This window comes from Neophocaena asiaeorientalis, unplaced genomic scaffold (assembly GCF_003031525.2).
Source record: "Neophocaena asiaeorientalis asiaeorientalis breed wild unplaced genomic scaffold, Neophocaena_asiaeorientalis_V1.1 scaffold79, whole genome shotgun sequence".
Classification (NCBI taxonomy): domain Eukaryota; kingdom Metazoa; phylum Chordata; class Mammalia; order Artiodactyla; family Phocoenidae; genus Neophocaena; species Neophocaena asiaeorientalis.
Genome location: NW_020175402.1, coordinates 4,229,554 through 4,247,155, shown reverse-complemented (window position 1 = coordinate 4,247,155; position 17,602 = coordinate 4,229,554). Strand labels below are relative to the sequence as shown.

Below are 17,602 nucleotides of genomic sequence, written 5' to 3'. Positions count from 1 at the left end.
AAAAAAAAAAAAAAAAAAAAAAAAAAAAGAGGCACTTGCCCTCAAGAGGTGTGGCTTCCAAGAAGTGTGGCTGGTAGGTTTCTCAAGTGCGAGTTATTATCTAATCAGAACCAACTGTCTATCATTACACAGCACTTTGAGAGGACATCTATGATTGGTCGACCAAGAGAGCAACATTTGAATTTAAAGAAAAGACCATAACAACCTTAGGGTCATTACTTCAGTGAGAAAGATAAAGCTTTGTCAGAGTAAACTCCACCTGGAGTCAGAGATTAGGCACTAAAACCCTGTGTTAAGGTAAAACCTTTACCTCATTAACTGGTGTTAAGTTGTTATTAATTTCTTCATCAAGAAATCAGCCCCTATTTTAAGTAAAACTCACTGAAAAGATATGTAAAAACTATGTGAAAATGCTTTGTAAACTGCAAAGGAAAAGGCTAGTAAATACAAGTATTTATAGCTTCAAGATTCAAAAACAAAACAAAACCCTCTAAATATAAAGCAAAATTTACCTGTCTGCAAAGGCTGTACCAGGAGGTAGCAGAGTCAGAAGCAGCCACAATTCTGACACCTACTTTCCTACTCATCATTAGAGCACATGTAGAGTCAAAGTTTTCTCTCATTTTCCCTCTGCTATTCCATTGGACCACTAAGTAACTACATCCTCAGTACTTTGTTCACTCTGGAAAAGACATACATAATAAAACCTATAAAAGAAGAGAAAAAAGTGGCTCAGATGACTTTTTTATAGAAAAGAAACCATGGTCTCAAGTTAAAGACTGAAAAATTGCATCCTCCTAGTACTTTTACTGCACTTCATTCTGAGTCTGGGATGAATCCTCAGCTTCATGAGATAGAAAGAAAAATGAAAGATCATTTATTTCAGGCAATACAAGTTCTTCTAATACAGCAAACATTAAAATTTCAGAGAACTTGAAATGCTGAAACTCCTATAATTCAATCATCTTTTCCTCTGCAATAGCTTCTATTATAGTTTCATTTAATAGATAAGGCTGAAAAAGACATTGTTTCAAATTTTATATGCTGTATTTTATGTCTATGAAGTAAAGCATTACAGAACTACTCACAGAGCCACCAAAGCAGCAATGTAGCATTTCCAGGGTTTTTTTGTTGAAATTCACTTTATTAAAAAAAAAAAGTCATGAACAATAAATTACAATCATTTCCCCCTTTTATAAATTCTTCATAAAATATATTTGACAATTTAAAAAGAAAATTTCAAAAGTTACTTTCATTTTTGAAGTGCTGATGACTTATTTTTTGACCATTTTGTCATGCTGGTGAATTATCTGTAGCTGCTACAATAGTTTGATTGATAAACATTTTACAGTTAAAAACAACAACAACAAAGAGGAAAAAACAGACCAGCAGAAAGAACTATTCAGTGTGCTATTTATCTGACACTTAACATTTACTTCATCATAATGACAAAGTATCCCTTAGCACCAAAAAACTACAGGAACCCCATCTTTCTAAGTGACCACTAGTGCAAAATAACATTCTAGGAACTAACTGTACAACCCCATTATTTTAACTGGCCACAGCTGCCTATAAGCTTATTTGAAATATTTGGTCTTTTTTCAATTAAGACAAATTTCATAAAACACTATAAACCATGGCAAAAGACTCTATGAGGAATAATTGTTTATTGAGTACCTATTATGCGCAAGGCACTGTGCACAAATTCTTGCTTTCATTTTTCCCCTAGCAATATACAGGAATTTCCCAGTTTCACTAATCATCTTTTATTTCTTACTCCTGGCTGGAAAAGGCCCATGGCTATATACCATTTTTTAATTCTTATTTTATCAAGTGATCTTTAGTGCTGAGCACACAGTAGGTACTTAATAAATACCTCCTGACTGAAAGAATAAAGACAAAGAATTTACTATAATTTTTCTTGGTATCATGGGTTATTTTAGAATACAAGGACTTGAGAAAATTTCAGAAGAAACTTCCTGATCACCTTACATCGTTACCGCCAATGAAAGAAATAATTCCACTTCATAGGTAACATAGAATATTTTTCAAAATAAATTATAATTGTTAACTATTTTAAATGAGGTGGGGCCAAAACCATGACATGTAGATATCTGAAGAGCAAATGAAGCATTGGCATACCATCACCTAAGTCACCATGAATCTCTTGCTGAAGTGCCATGTTATTGATTAGACATTATAATGTTTTTTTACTTCCAGTAACTCAATCCCCTTGGCCAGATCTGTCTTATACTAATTTGGCTATCCAGAGGGTTAATTATCATGAAGTTCCAGTGTATTTCCACCTCTAATTTCCAAAAGAATTCTTATATTTATCAGCTTGAGAGTAATATTAAAAGTATATGATTTTTTTTTACTTAAAAGGTTTTATTTTTAATAAAACCTTTCAGTTATTATTCAAACTTCATACCAAGTAATGCATAGTTCAGAAATTTTATGTACTCCAATTTTTTGTGCTTTTTCACCTTTTATAGTCCCCCAAACACATTTTAAATAAGGAAAAAATTACGATAGGAATATTCCAAAGGTTGTGGAAGTTCAAAAAACCGAGGAGACTGAATTATCAATGATTTCAAAATTCTAATACCTTTTAAAATTTCTTTTTTTAACTTTTGACCAAAGAGTCTAGTGCTTTATAAAGATTAATCTATATACAATGGTCTTAAAGTATTAACAACCTTAAAGGTTGTTAATGTTCTGTTTTAGGAAAACTTTCTTCCCTTACATTTGAACTACCTGCATTTACAGGAAAAAAAATTGGAGACAACCATATGGGGTTAAAATCAAACTGACTTCAAGAAGAATAATGGTCTGTTGGTTCTTGACACAGACCATACCAAGTGATTGTATAAAACTGATAACCTCTCTATTTGAAAGATATAACTTATGCCACAGTATTTTACCCATTTGCCAAACTGTATCATTTCCCACTTTAGAAAAAGGTGATCAACAATGAATACAACCATATCACTACCATTACTGGGTCAAATTAGACAAAACAGCATTAGTGCCAAAATGAAAGAAATTCCAGTGATTAAATGAGAGACCATATTAGGGCAGGCAACGTGAGGGTAGAACTCATTTGGTTTCTTCGACTTGATGCTGAGGCTTTGACAAAGTCTTGAAATAAAAAATTAATATATCAATTACTATAGTTCATATACAGCAAAGTTTTCAGATACAGAAGAATCCTGTGTTCAAATCTGTATCAGATTGCAGATGCTCAAGTGCAGACATGTCCCAATGCAGTGGTTTAATTAGTTAATTGAATGCGTGGTTATCTAAAGAAGGTATGACTGAATCATCAGTGTCCTTGCCAACCTATACCACATGATTGCATGGCTAATTCAACTCCTGCAGCTTTAGGGCACTGGAGAGCTCAAACATACTTCAGCAGCTTTGGATCACTTAATTTCACTTACGTTTAATCAGATAATTTTAGACTCTCCAAAATGATGCCTTAAAAAAAAAGCTGTATAATATTATAAAAATAAAAAACTTAGTATGATTTCATTAGAGGGAGGGACAGGGTAGGAGATGAGGGAAGGTTCTTTTATTTTTCATCACTGATTTCACCAGCAAATCTCAAAAACTCAAACCTACATCAAATAATTTAAACAGAAGTGGCATTTTTTTCATATGGAATGCAAAATGCACACATTCACATACTTACATATACATAAATATATACATTTATGTTTCCTTTACAAAGCTTCAAAGGTTGCATTACCAGCATGCAAACCCCTTCTTCCATGGAAATTCCTAATACTGACAAGGAATGTCTAAAATACTTAGAGACATATTTCCAGAAAACTGGACTTTCTTCTTTTCTTGGCTCTTAGAAAATTTTCCTGCCAAACTTCTACCAATGATCATTTAAAAAAATTTACACTCACATTGGTAATACACACTTAAAACATATTAACAAAATGGCCAGCTTGGACTTAAGAAAAATGAGGAAAAAAAAATCCCACAATAAAATCTAAACCCTTAAAAGGTGGAGTTTAGCTTTTTATATTCTTTTTCAGCCACATTATGTTGCATCACTGTTAAAACAGAAGCAGCATATTATCCAAGATATTTGCAAATAATATATGTGTCACGTTTCCCAGCTGCTATCTTTAAATGCAATTTGTACTAATCTGAGTTCTAGTTCAAAAGCATCTGGACGATCCTGAGGGTTTGCAGCCAGCATTTCCTTAATCAGTTGTTTCATTCGCCCATTCATAGACTTTTTCTTCACAGGAATGAGAAGTTCCATTTTGGGATTTTCCAGAAGTGCCTCCCCAACAGGCACGATCTCAGTTCCTTGTTTTACATAACTCCCCAAGAGTTCCTTCTTTGTCTCTGTGTCTATGAATGTGATCCTTTCCAGCATTGCCCAGATGATAATCCCCAGAGCAAAGATGTCAGCTTTTGCTGTGTAATGTCCCTCCCACACTTCAGGAGCCATGTAGAAATCTGTTCCACATGCTGTGGAAAGGAAACACTTGTTTACACTGACAGGTTCTTCTGGATTCTGCCCAAATGCTGAACAAACTTTACTTAGACCAAAATCAGCCACTTTCAGTGTGGGTTCCAAGTCACTGGTATCCAACCGGCTCTGAGAAATCAGGATGTTATCAGGCTTTAGATCTCGATGGATGATCTGGTTTTTATGCAAGAAAGCCAGGGCACTGCTCAGCTGAAGCATGAAGCTGGTGTTAGTTTTACGATTGGGTTTCCTGGACAACAGATACTCATTCATATCTCCTCCATCACAAAAATCCATCACAAACCACAAGTAATAGGCGCTTCTGGGATCAAAGGCAATTTCTCCCTTTAGTGAAGTCTCTACAAGCTATAAGAAATAAAAAAACAGATTACAATCATCTGCACAGTTTATACAATTCAGCTATAGAGAAAGAGTTACTGATTAAGTTAGTCTCCAATGTTAAGTGGGAATTCCATGAATATTTTATTTGGTCAGTGCTTTCATATGTGCGTTTTATTTTAAACTTTAGTACTTCAAACTGTCACTTTGTCCCTAACAAATACACATCAAATCTCCAAGTCAAGAGGTAAAAACTTATTTAAAAATAGCTTTATCCTGAAAAGTATCCAACTGGCTATACATTTTCTACATGTGTCAATGGAGATGAACTCTAACCCTCTAGTTAATAGCTTCCTGAAAAGATCAAAGTTTCAGCAGGTAGATTTGCCAGCTGGGGAATAAACATCAATTAGGAAATTCTATTCCATGAAACAGCCTGAAATCTACTTCTTGCGTATTGCACTTACACCATCAACATAATCTGTGAAACTGAGAGAAAATTATGAAGGAACAACCAGTTGTTATAGAAATAAAGTGCTCCTGTAGTCACTGATAAAACTAAAGACATCATTACTTCATAAACTTCTACAAGCAGAATGCAAATATGTTAGCTATCTCTATCAATAGATGGCTTCTAAAAACCAATTTATAAAAATCATACATGCATTTTGATATAAAAATTCAAATCTGAGTTTGTATATTTGTTTGATACAAGCTGAAAATCTAGAATAAACCACTGTTTTACTTATATCATTATCTAATTATAACTCTCCTACTACCTGAAATTCAAGATTAATTACTTCACTGAACATGAACTACCTTCTAAAATACAGTGCTTTGAAAGCATTTGTCCTATGGTGTCCTTTTCAGGCCTATGGGTTGAATAGAAACTCAGTAGGGAAGGTGAGGAGTTGCTGAAGATTGAGTGAACCGCTAATTTTATGTTTAAATCTACTAGTACTTCCTTTTGTCTTTTTGGTGGGCAGAGGCAAAGAACGCCTCTCCATGCCATCTCCCCCAATGGCAAACAGCCATAACTGCAATGGTCTGCAGATGTCTTCTTTGCATACATTTTCCTTGTTGTATGTGTTTGCCACTGAGACAGAAAATGAAAGAAGAGAAAGGTCCAGATTATACAGTTATTTACCAGGTGCACTGTTACTAAATATGCTGAGATTAAAGATGAGCACCATCACTCTTCCTTCATTTCTTCTCTTCTTCTGTCTTCATTCTCAAAAGAAAACTTCCTAAATAGCTTTGAGCAATGCAGACTTCCAGAATTCAAATAATGGTTTAGAGTAAAGCCAGATAGTAGATATTTTAGGCTTGACAAACCACATAAGGTCTGTGTTCCATTCTTTTTCCTTTTCTTTCTTTCTTCTTCTTTTTTTTAAAACAACTCTTAAAAAATGTAAAAACTATTTTTAGTATCCAGGCCATACAAAAACAGGCTGAGGGCTATAGTGTGAGGGCCCCTGGTTGAGAGCTACAGAAATACAGATCCCAGTCTGCTTACTGTCACGTGTAGAGGATGTTAGCCATTGGTTCTCTTGCCTGAAGTCCTTTAATAGCTTCCCTGTTCTCTTAGGATATAGTCTAAGCTCTTTAACATGGGCTATGGGATCCTGTGTGCTCTGACCCTGGCTGATCTTTCTAGCCTCATCTAAAACAACTCTCCCTGTATAGTGCAGTCTTAGTATTTTCTTTCAATTTTTAGAACGCTTCATGCTTTTTGCTTCTAGACATTTGTATGTATAGTTATTTCTGCCTGGGAAGTTTTCTCAGTCACTCACCTGGCTAACTCCTATTCACCCTGCAAGTTTCAGTTGAAACAGTTCTTAATTCCTGAACCCCAGGATTATGTCAGGTTCCCTACTCTATGTGCCAATACCATCTTGTACTTTTCATTCATGACACTCATCACAAGTATACATATTGGCCACTAAGTTCCTATGCATAAGATGTATCCTCTGTTAATTATTTGTTTTACATTTCTTCTAGGTGAGGTTTTCAGCTCTCAGGAACTGACTGAATGATTCCAAATGAGAACAAGGAAGATATCTAGAAAAACATGGAGAAAGAAAAATTTATGTACAGAATGGTACATGGTAAGACCATGTATAGAGACTCTGTGGTCACACTATAGATTTGTTTGTCTTTACTAGTGTAAATTTAGAGTAGGCACTTGCTGAAGCGTGGATGAATGTCTGGTTAATGAAATAAATCCACAGAAAAGACAATTTTAATAGAGCTGCTCATTACTGAATACCTCCTATGTGCCAAGTATTGTATCTACATCACCTCTAATTTTGACAACTCCCATGGAAGGCAGAAATTATTATTCCTTACATATGAAGATACAGATGCTGGGAAAAGGTGGGTTACGTATCCAAGGTGATACAGCTAGCAAAAAGTGCCACAAGTCAAACACAGGTCTATTAGGCTTTAAAAAGATGAAATAAATTATTAAACAAGAAGGTACTTCAGATTAAAAAAAAAATCACTGAATCAAGTCTGGAAGTACTTTATATCTTAAAGCCTTGAAAGATTACCTGGTTAATGCCTAGTTACTATAACAGTTGCTTGATCTGGACTCAAGGATACCATCAGTACTTGCAAAGACAACATATGTTTAAATGTCTTTGCACTTGTAGCCTGATTACGCACTTTAGTCTCCAAAATTCAATGCAAAGTCCAGCAAGGTTCTATCCACTTTTAGGAGGGAATGTGGTAAGAATGTTTCTGATAGTTTCTATCATTGCAACGTACATAATAAGCACTTTTAGAAAAAAATACAATAAAACAAACAGGCTAAACAGTTGTGTTTTATATCCCTTATCTTACGAGAGAAAACTTCAGGGCACAGCATGCTAAACTTGCAGTATAAATTAGGTTCTCAAGACTGATATTTGTTTGCCATACAATGAAACTTGCAAGTTTCTAATTACACAGAATAATGCGTTCGTTTTCTTTGTTGTTCCTAGTCCAAAAGCTTTTGCTGTTTTAAAACAGACTTTTGTACCCTGATGGTAAATTCTGAATTTAGACACACTCATGGCAAGTTGTTTCCTATTCCAGGAATAACTGGACTTAAGAAATTTTGCTCTGGCCTTTAACTAGCTATGTCTTAAGTATCTTTTCTCTTCATCAAGTGTAGAGCTACTAGAGATTTTGACCTATGGCAGAAGCCAATCTTAAAAAAAAAACCAAAAACTTTGTTTTCCTATATTAATGCTTTCCCCAGGTCTACAGAAGAGTAATTTGGAGGCAAAACAGTAATCTGGAGGTTAAAAGAGCACAAGTTTTAGCTGCTGGATACTTCTATGTTTAGCTCCCAATTCTGCCACTTGCTATGTGATTCTGGATAAATTCATTATCTATTCTAAGCCTCAGTTTCTTCATTTGTAATGATGGTAATAATAGTACTTTCCTCATAGGATTGCTCTGAGCACAGAGCATGGAATGAGTAGGAACCCAAATGTTAGCTATCAGCACTGTTAATAACATTCAGGTGCTACACCACATACTCCATGAAAAGTCAATGGAATTGCATGGTTAAGACATTAAATAACCTTCTAAAACAGCAGAGGCTTATGTTCAAGCCAGTGATCTATAAAGAAATGCCCAATTACCTATGGGTACTACTACTAGTTGTACAGTTTTTCCTTCTCTTCTGTATTCAGTTCCAAAAAAACCTGATTTCAAATAAGTGAACTAATTAGACTCTAGTCTCGATCCCTTCTCTAGTTCCTATGTTGCCCCATTCCGATGCAGATTGGCAAGTACCATGGCATAACAGGTGGCATATGTTATTTTTAGGTATTTGCAACACAGGTTTAAATAAAACCTTGTTTTAAAGCAAACGTCTACTCAGTTCTTGGCAGACTCCTATCTACTTCTAACTATATAACCTGCATTTAAAAGTAGAAGTTCGTCTGACTCTTTCAATCCTCTTATTGCTGACCGATGCTACTTTCAAATCATTTCTATTTCCCATTCAACCACACATACCTGTAAATAAAGGGAAGAATTAGAGCCGTGGGACATCTTTTGCACCATCCCATCCTTTTGTAGGATGCATTCCTCCAAGTGAATCACATTTGGATGCTGGCTCTTGATACTGCTTAGTGCCCAGAACTCACGCAGGGCTAGTTCAACATTTTCAGGTGCATGGCATCGAATTTTCTTCACTGCCACCCGTGCAGAGGTCTTTCTGATGACTGCTTCATATACAACACCGTAACTACCTCGGCCTACCTCCCGTATTAGATCGTACTTTGGCTGGCTACTCACCATCTTCAAGGTCAAGGTTTCTGGAAAAATCAACAAAGCGCTCTGTTGACATTAGGTCTGCCTACTGGCTTGTATTTCTTCTTATGCACGATTTAGTTATCATCTGTCTCACTGTTTGCAGTGCTTGAACGATATTTGCTGTACATTGGGTAAATCTAAGTATCTTAATAATAGAAAACCAGGTAACACTAACGTAGTACTTACCACGCATCAGGAACTGTTCCAAGCAGTTTATAACATTAAATTCATTTAATCCTCACAGCAGCATTATGAGGTAGATACTATTATGGTCATTTTATAGATGAGGAAACTAAAGCACAGAGTTTAAGCAACATGCCCAAGGTCAAACAGCTAGTAACTGGTGGACCTGGGATTTGAAACCAGGCCATCTGGCTCTGACAGCCTTCATTTTAACCACTACACTATACTGCTTCTTACATGAACCGCTTCAAAACATCACTGCTAAAAATAAACCCAAAAATTCAGTATTTATTTACTGATTGTGAAAAAACAAATGGAACTCCAGCTTCTCCTGAAAACTGACACACACATAAAAGGTCATAAAAATGGCAAAACCAAAAACCAACCCTCACAGTTAGAAATACAAAAACCTGGCTTATGCTTAGGGACTGAAAGTGAACAAGGTCACATAGAGAAGTGAAAATGTGCAGTTGTTTTTATTATTTAAAAGTAAATGGTCAAACTGTGTATGTTCTTATTTTAATTTTGTTTATGTTATTTCCTTATTTCTTGCAAAATAAATGAAACTACAGTTTGTGGAGAAAAATGTTTCTTTAAAGATAAAGTAAGTTACTTAGAATACGGTTAAATTTTTGCTGTGGTTTTAGCAATAGTTATTTAGATCTAGGTCTTTTTTGCCAACGAAAACTGTCCTGCATCTTAAGGGGTTCTCTGAGGGAGTTCTTTGGAATTCAATTTGATAAATCATTTAAAGGCAGGAGCAAAGGCCCTACACGGAAACGCTCACGTGTTGAATCAAGAAAGTCTGAAGTGTATCTCCTCACTCTCCGAAGAATGTCAAGATTCGGAAGAGCTTCAGGAACAAATTCTCATTTGTAGAATGCCAGCATGGGCAAGAAAAGTAACCTGAGATTGAACAATTTTCATATTGTACAGTTTAGGGGAACAAAAAGCTATCGACACTAGAGCCTGTGAAATTGGGACGGGCTATTTTAAGTCCATAGGATAGATTTAATAAAGAAAATGAAAGCTTCTGAGATTGTTTCTTAGTCCCACTTCCTCTAACTGGACACCCACTCTTCAAATTCCTGCAGTATTTCCTAGGGTCTGATTTCCTGCCACAGAATCCTCTGCCCCAGCTGCACAGTGGACATTCCTGTCCTCCGTGGGTCGCCAACTCCTATCCATCTCGAAGTGGCTCCTGCCTTTGAAGCTGTCCCATATCGCCATACGAGAGAGCCCCTGAATAAGGGGGAGGGAGGGTGTTTCTGCAATCCTTGAGATCCCGGGTCAAAACACAGCACGGTGATGCATCCCGCGCGAACCTCGGGGACTTGGGACGGCATCCCCCGGGCCCCCGCGCCTGCCGGGCGCACCCCGCGCTCGGACTCGGGCCGGCCAGGCCGTACACCTGCCGGCGCCCGGGAAGGGCCAGTCCTAGGCAGAGGTGTTGCCCGACGCGGCGGCTCAGGGCCCCGCTCATTGGCCAAGTATCAGGCCCTCCCCCTCCCCGGCTACTTCCAGATGAATCCCGGAGGGGATCCTGCCGGGGCCCTTTACCCCGAGGAGCCAGTCCTGCAGCTGCCCGACTCCTCGGGGCCAGCAACTGAGGCCTGGGGCCTGGGGAGGAGGCCACGGGCAGAAGAGGAGGCCGCTGCTGGGGCCGGAGGCCTGAGGCGCGCGGGGCCTTCCCCGGGATGCCTCCGCTGACAGCTCTGTGACAGGCCTCCTGGGGCGGGAGGCACGTGCAGGGCCCTCGGCTCTGCAGCAAAGCCTCTCTGCCACGCCGAGGGGCCAGATTTACCTCAGGGTAGCCGCCGCCGCTTCTCCCGCTCACGGGCTCTGCAGGCCGCCATTATCAGGCCGCTCGCGCCTCAGCCGCCGCGGCCTCCAGTCAGAGGCCAGCGCGCGCCCCCGTGGTGCGCGCGGACACACCCCCTTACGCCGCGAGACCCCGCCCCCCTCCGGCTCTCCGTGCGTGAGCCGGGACGCCAAGCGCCGGTCCTACTGGGCGCGTGCCCGGCGCTCCGCTGGTCAGCTCCCGGCTCCCGTGGCTTTCCCCAGCCGGGAGTCGCGGAAGGGGTGCGCGCTCCGGAACGCACCACTCGTGCCCCTCCCCGCAGGGGTGGCTGGGATCGGGGAAGCCCACTCCACACCCGGGGCTTGGTCGCCTTCCAGCCTCAGCGGGTGTCCACGGCCCGCGGCCCCGGAGTGGTGGCCCGCGGCCCCGGAGTGGTCCCCCGCAGCAGGTCCGGGCCGGGGGCGGTGCGCGCGCCTGGTGCGCCTCCCCTCCCCCGCTCCTCCCCCATTTCCAACCTACCGAGCTGCGGGCAGGTATGCGGGGTCGCTGGGGTGGAACGCCTGGTGCATCTTCCTCCGCGCGGGCCTGGGATGCCTGCGGTAAGCGGACCTTTTCCGCGGACCCGCGGGGAGGTGCAGCCCGAGCTGGGAGGCCTGGCGCCCGCCCCGCCTGGAGGGAGGCTGCACCTTTTGTCAGAGTCACTGAGCCATGTTTGCGGGCGGTGCAGTTGCTGAGGTGGCAGCGGCGGCGGTGGCGCGGGGCTGGCTGCGATCATCTGGGAAGACGCCCCTGCTCCGCTGGCGCGGTGGTATCTCCCTTAAAGAAGCCGGCGCCTTGTTGTTCCGGGGCTCTGCAGCCGCGAGTCGGAGGCGCCCTGCCCCCGGCGGGGAGGAAGGGGCCGCGGCGCGGAGCTTGGCTCCTGCAGCGCGCGCACGCCCTGCCTGGCGGCGACACCCTCGAGCTCCTCGTGGAGAGTTGGGATGCCCCCCGCTTCTGCAGCTAGCGACGGAGGTCCGGGCCGGCCGGGGCCGGGATTGACAGCGAGGACAGCCCGACGGTCAGTCTGAGGCACTGGGGCACCCCACAGCCGTCAGCCAGATCCAGGCCCGCGTTCGCCTGACAGCAGCCCGGGACTGTCAGTTGCTCAGAGACCCGGACCAATCGGTCATTCAGTTCGTTTCACAGATCAGTAAGCAACCGCCAGAAACGTCCATTCTTTCTTCGCCGATTTAATCTGCACCTGCTTTTTGTCAGTAAAGGGGTTGTTCCTCTTCCCAGTGCTGTATAAGGCACAATGGGCAAAGAATTTCTTGTTACTGCTCTCAAGGATCAACCAATTACCCGTTCTATTTTCTGTTCTCCATTTATGGACCTTCTCCCGAGAGTCTGGGACTGGGTAAAGTCTTGAAGTGATCTCCCCTAATCCTAACCAAACCCTACGAGGGCAGGGTTTATTACTAACCCTGTTTTTACAGGTAAGGAAGCAGACCTCTGCCTTATTTGACAGAAAGGTGTCTGTTTTGGGGTGGGGGGCACCTGCCTTGAATACCCACTCCCCTGGTGTAAACTCTCCTGCCCACCTCCAAAAACAAAAAACCCTGCTCGGTAATCTGTTCAGACTAGTCCTGAGTGCAGTGTACCGGTCTTCAGCTGTCAGCTGGGAATACTGATGTATTCTGAGGTTTGGATTCTGCCCTTGAGAACAGAGGGAAAGTAGAGGGCTCTGTGTAGACAGCTACTTACCTGTGTGTAACTGATCAGAATCTGGGGAGGCGTATTTCTTTGGTCAAAGGAGCCTTTTCTTTTTGTCTCTTTGTCTCAGTCATTAAATACAGGAATCCCTCCTCTCAAGATGGTTGCAGAACTTGAAATCCACTCCCATAACTCCAAAGTTATGGAACTGGCTCTAAAGTCTGTGAAGTAGATGTTTAAATAATTTGGGGGTGTCCTCTTTAGGAAAAAGATTACAAAGTGGACCTGTGAATACATTTCTGGGGCCTTGGAAAGGGTCTCTGTGAGGGACTCTGAAGCTTAAGCTTCCGAATAAATCTGCCCTGAAGATTACATTATATCATTATATTTGCCCATAAGCCTTTTACTAGGCTGAGAGTTCCTGGGGACAGGAACCTTGTCTGTGATTCATTTCTGCATCCTCCTTTATCTGTTATCATACCAAAATACTCCTGAGGATAGCATTGTCATACATTGCTGATGGGAAGGCAAAATGATGTAACTCTAAGGTAATTTGGCAATCTATAGCCACATTACATATGTATTTACTCTTTCACCCAGTAAACCTAGGTCAGGGCTAAACTTGCAGGAATCTGTCCTAGTGATATTGGCAAAATACAAAAAGCTCTGTGCACAGGGCTATTTATTACGGCATTATTTTTATAGCAAAAAATTGGAAACTGCTTGTGTCAGTTAAGAACCAGCTGAATACATTATAGTACAGACACAGGATGGAGTGCTATGTAGCTGTAAAAAGATATGTGGAAGAGCTCTTATATATACTGATAAACAGAAACTAATATGTAGTGATGCCCACATACGTTAAGGGAAATAAGATACATAGCGTTTATAGTATGCTATCTTCTGTGTAAGTGGGAAGATATAAATATACATTAATTGCTTATATTTAAATGTTAAACAATAGAAAACTAAACTCAATCTTCTAAAAATTGTTTGCTATGTGGGATGGAGTGGGTAGGGATGGAAATGAGACTTCTGTGAATATACATTATTATATAGTTACTATTTTGGAAACTTGTAAATGTTGCATATTTATAAAACAGTCAATAAAAAGAATAAAACACTCCATAAAAATTAAAAACAAATGGAGGGACTTCCCTCGTGGTGCAGTGGTTAAGAATCCACCTAACCAATGGAGGGGACATGGGTTCGATCCCTGGTCTGGGAGGATCCCACATGCTGCGGAGCAACTAACCCCGCGTGCACAGCTACTGAGCCTATGCTCTAGAGCCCACGAGCCACAACTGCCGAGTCCTGCGCGTCTGGAGCCGGTGCTCCGCGAAGGGAGAAGCCACCACAATGACAGAGGCCCGCACACCGCGGTGAAGAGAGGCTCCTGCTCGCTGCGGCTTGAGAGGGCCTGCATGCAGCAACGAAGACCCAAATGCAGCCAAAGATAGATAAATAAATTTTAAAAACAAAAAACAAATGGGAACAAATGAAGTGGTATAACTACACAGGGAAAATAATTTTAAGTGGCTTTATAAGTATTTTGACTGTACCTCCCTAATAGGATATAATCTAAGGATGAACTAGAACAGCATAGAAATATTAAATGGCATTTGTTAGCCTTATTATTAGTAATAATATTGCTATTCTGAAGCTGTGATAGTTATATTTTTGGATAAAACAAAGTAGTTGTGTCAGTGGCAGTAGTAATCAAGATTTTCGGCATATGAGAAAAAGAGTTGCAAGTATTAAAGAAGGCTAGGATGAGCTTAGATTTGAGTTACATAGCAGAATGAATGAAATATGTATTTTTTTCTCTCAAAAATGTATTTTCTAGCTCTGCTGAAAAGGCCTAGAAGCAAAGACCATCCCAGTAGTAATGAACACCCCAAGTGCACAGATTTGGTCTCTAAATACCATTTTCCAGTTTAAAAATCAATTAAGAATTAAACAAAGAAAGTCAAGGCTCCTTTGATAACTGGCTGGTTCTAGATCTGGAGCAGGAAAGATGAGGTTGGGTTGTCTTATGCCTGAAGGCCAGGAAGCTATCAAAGACTATTAGGATCATGTAAAAATGACTGAGGAACCAATACAAAGGGGCCCCACTGGCCAAAGATGGAACAATTTGAGCACTAAAAGAAAAATAATGACTTCAATAGATTGCAACACATAAGATACATAAAAATAATTAATGATACGTAAGGAAAACACATTTTTATCAATGGAGTTTTACAGGAAATCAACTAATTACTACAAACACTGATAAAGAAAATAAAAAATTTTTTGCTCTTTCCTTGATGAGTTATATTGCAGGTGACCAAATAGTAGATAAGAAAAAGTTATTTTTTATAGAAGGATCCAATTAATAAATGCAGGAGAAATGATAGATTTAGAAAGGCACGATTTTGCAAAACCTAATGAAATAATGAGTCCTGGCAACAATTGTGAAATGATGCTGAAACAACTGGATGAAAAATTGTTGGGAAAATTTGTAATGCAGACCTTAGGCTGACACTGCCTGAACCCACTGACCAACCTTAAAATCATTAAGAGGGGGATACAATGCTCTCCATGGAATATTCTTGCCTGGAAAAAAAAAAAAAAACCCTAATCAAGCCAAGATCTAATTATGAGTTTACCAGAAATATGGGGCATAGACAAACACCACAGTCAGCCAAACTCACAAGGTGGGACATTCTACAGGACAAGTGACCTGGTTTCTGCAACAAATTCATGGCATGAAAAAAAGGAGGGTAGAATGTTAAATCATAAAACTCAACACACTTACCAAACGCAAAAACATTACTTGGATACTCATTCGAGTGAACTCACTGCCAAAAGACATCTTAGGTACAATCAGGGAAATTTGAATGTGAACTAATTGATTAAGGAATTATTTGTTCTTTTTTGTTAGGTGTGATAATGACACAGTGCCTGTGGTAATAAAAGCCTTTTTCAGTTAGAAATGCACAGTAATGTATTCTGGATAAAATGAAATGAGGTTAAGGATATGTTTTAAAATACTCTGCAAGCAGCATAGCAAACAAAAAGAGGGAGGAAGACTGGCAAAATATTGTTAGTTGTTGAAACTTGGGTACATGGGGTTCATTATGCTATTCTCCTTTTTGTGTATGTTTGAATTTTTCCATAATATAAAGTTAGACAACCATGCTCAAAAAATTGAAATGTCTTGGATAGGTGGGAACTTGGCTGTAGCAATCCTGACCCCTGGTGGCAGGTTCTATTGGTGCAGCTGCTGCCCCCACCTTAGAGCAGGTCTGAATTCCCAGACCTGCCTAGAGCCCTACGAAGTGGGTAATATTAGTATACTATTTTACAACTGAGGAAACTGAGACTCAGAGGGACTAATGAATCACTGGTGGAGCCAAGGGTCCAAAGTCCCATAAATTTCTGTGTTTCCGGACCTTACTTTTCCTATCTTAAGCAAGGGATCACATGGGAAGAGGCAAGCAGAGATGCCCCTGATTAGAACAGGTCCACAGGAAGCAGACCATCACGGAGCAATTTCACCTGTAAACTACAGATAAATAGAAGTAAGTAATATAAATGTAAATACATAATAGGTAATATTCATATTACCTCCAGTGCCAGGCATTGTACAAAGTGCTGTTTATACATTATCTCATTTACTCTGCACAGTTATCCTGTGAGGCATACGATTACTACTCCCCTTTTATAACTGAGGAAACAGAGGTTCTAAGAGGTGAGAGGAGGGAATTGTCTGGTGGTCCGGTGGTTAGGACTTGGCACTCTTACTGCCGGGACTGTGGTTCAATCCCTGTTCAGGGAACTAAGATCCCACAAACCACACAGAGTGGCCAAAAAGAAAGAAAGAAAGAAAGAGGTGAGAGGACTTGTCCTAAGTCACACAGCTAGGAAATGTCTGAATTGGGACTTGAACCCAGGTCTGACTATAATTCCTATGTGTTTCTTAAATTATTTTTTTTGACATATAGTTTACATACACTGAAATTCTCACAGTTTAAGTGTATAATGCTTGCATTTATAACCTCTAGTAACTCTTACACTGCTTGTCTCACTTTAGCATGAATGCAAATATTAATTTTTTCCTGAATATTTTATTAATTTTTTCTAAGTAGGAATGGGAGCCAAGAAAGAGAAGAAAACGGTCAAAAAAGGGAAGGGGGGCAAGTAAGGTCAAAGTTCACAGTTCTGCCTAGAGCTGACCATCCCTCTGGAGATTTTCTTTTCTTATACAAAGGGGTGGCTCCTTATATTTTTATCCTCTCTCTTCTTTTAGAAGAATCTCCATCATTCCCTCTCAGCCACTTAAACGTAATGTCAATGCTTCTCAGATGGGGTGACTTGCCCTTTGGGGGACATTTGGTGGTGTCTGGAGATATTTTTGGTTATCACAGCTGGGAGGGTAGGTGCTGCAGGCATCCAGTAGGAGAGACCAAGAATGCTGCTAAACATGCTACAATGCATAGAACAGTCCCCAGCAGCAAAGAATTATCCTGCTCAAAATGTCAATAGTGTGGAAACTGAGAAACTCGTCTACAACAGTAGACTTGCTATGCACGCACCTCCAAGGCAAGTCTCTTGGTCCCCTTTCCCATCAGATTGCTGGCCCTAAATTCCACCCGTGTAGAAATTCTGGAGGCATCATTGATGATTTTCCAGAGACTTAGTACCCTTTAAAGTCATCTCACCCTAGGCCAACCACAAGGTGTTATCAAAATGCTACCAAAATTTTAAAAATTTATTTATTTATTTATTTGGCTGTGCCA

At 40.5% G+C, this 17,602-nt stretch overlaps 1 protein-coding gene across 2 annotated transcripts; it reads right to left on the bottom strand.

Moving 5' to 3' along the window:
- Positions 1–1,147: 1,147 nt before the first annotated feature.
- PDIK1L (PDLIM1 interacting kinase 1 like) lies at positions 1,148–13,901 on the bottom strand. 2 transcript variants are annotated; one of them, XM_024766890.1, is made up of 3 exons: positions 11,649–13,901; positions 8,846–9,147; positions 1,148–4,861 (listed from the first exon to the last, which is right to left on the bottom strand). In XM_024766890.1, the coding sequence occupies exons 1-3, from the start codon at positions 11,902–11,904 to the stop codon at positions 4,121–4,123; spliced, it is 1,299 nt and encodes a 432-aa protein (XP_024622658.1). In that variant the 5' UTR covers positions 11,905–13,901; the 3' UTR covers positions 1,148–4,120. The 2 variants fall into 2 exon arrangements, with proteins under 2 accessions (XP_024622658.1, XP_024622659.1); XM_024766891.1 differs by lacking the exon at positions 11,649–13,901 and adding an exon at positions 11,133–11,226.
- Between the last annotated feature and the right edge of the window lie 3,701 nt (positions 13,902–17,602).

What these genes read in the sequence shown, in the direction of transcription:
- PDIK1L (XM_024766890.1), bottom strand. Translation starts at nt 11,904, where the DNA reads ATGATCGCAGCCAGCCCCGCGCCACCGCCGCCGCTGCCACCTCAGCAA. An exon ending in GCATACCTGCCCGCAGCTCG is followed by an intron (nt 9,148 to 11,648) that starts GTAGGTTGGAAA and finishes TGATTTTTCCAG; the next exon opens with AAACCTTGACCTTGAAGATG. An exon ending in ATTCTTCCCTTTATTTACAG is followed by an intron (nt 4,862 to 8,845) that starts GTATGTGTGGTT and finishes TATTTCTTATAG; the next exon opens with CTTGTAGAGACTTCACTAAA.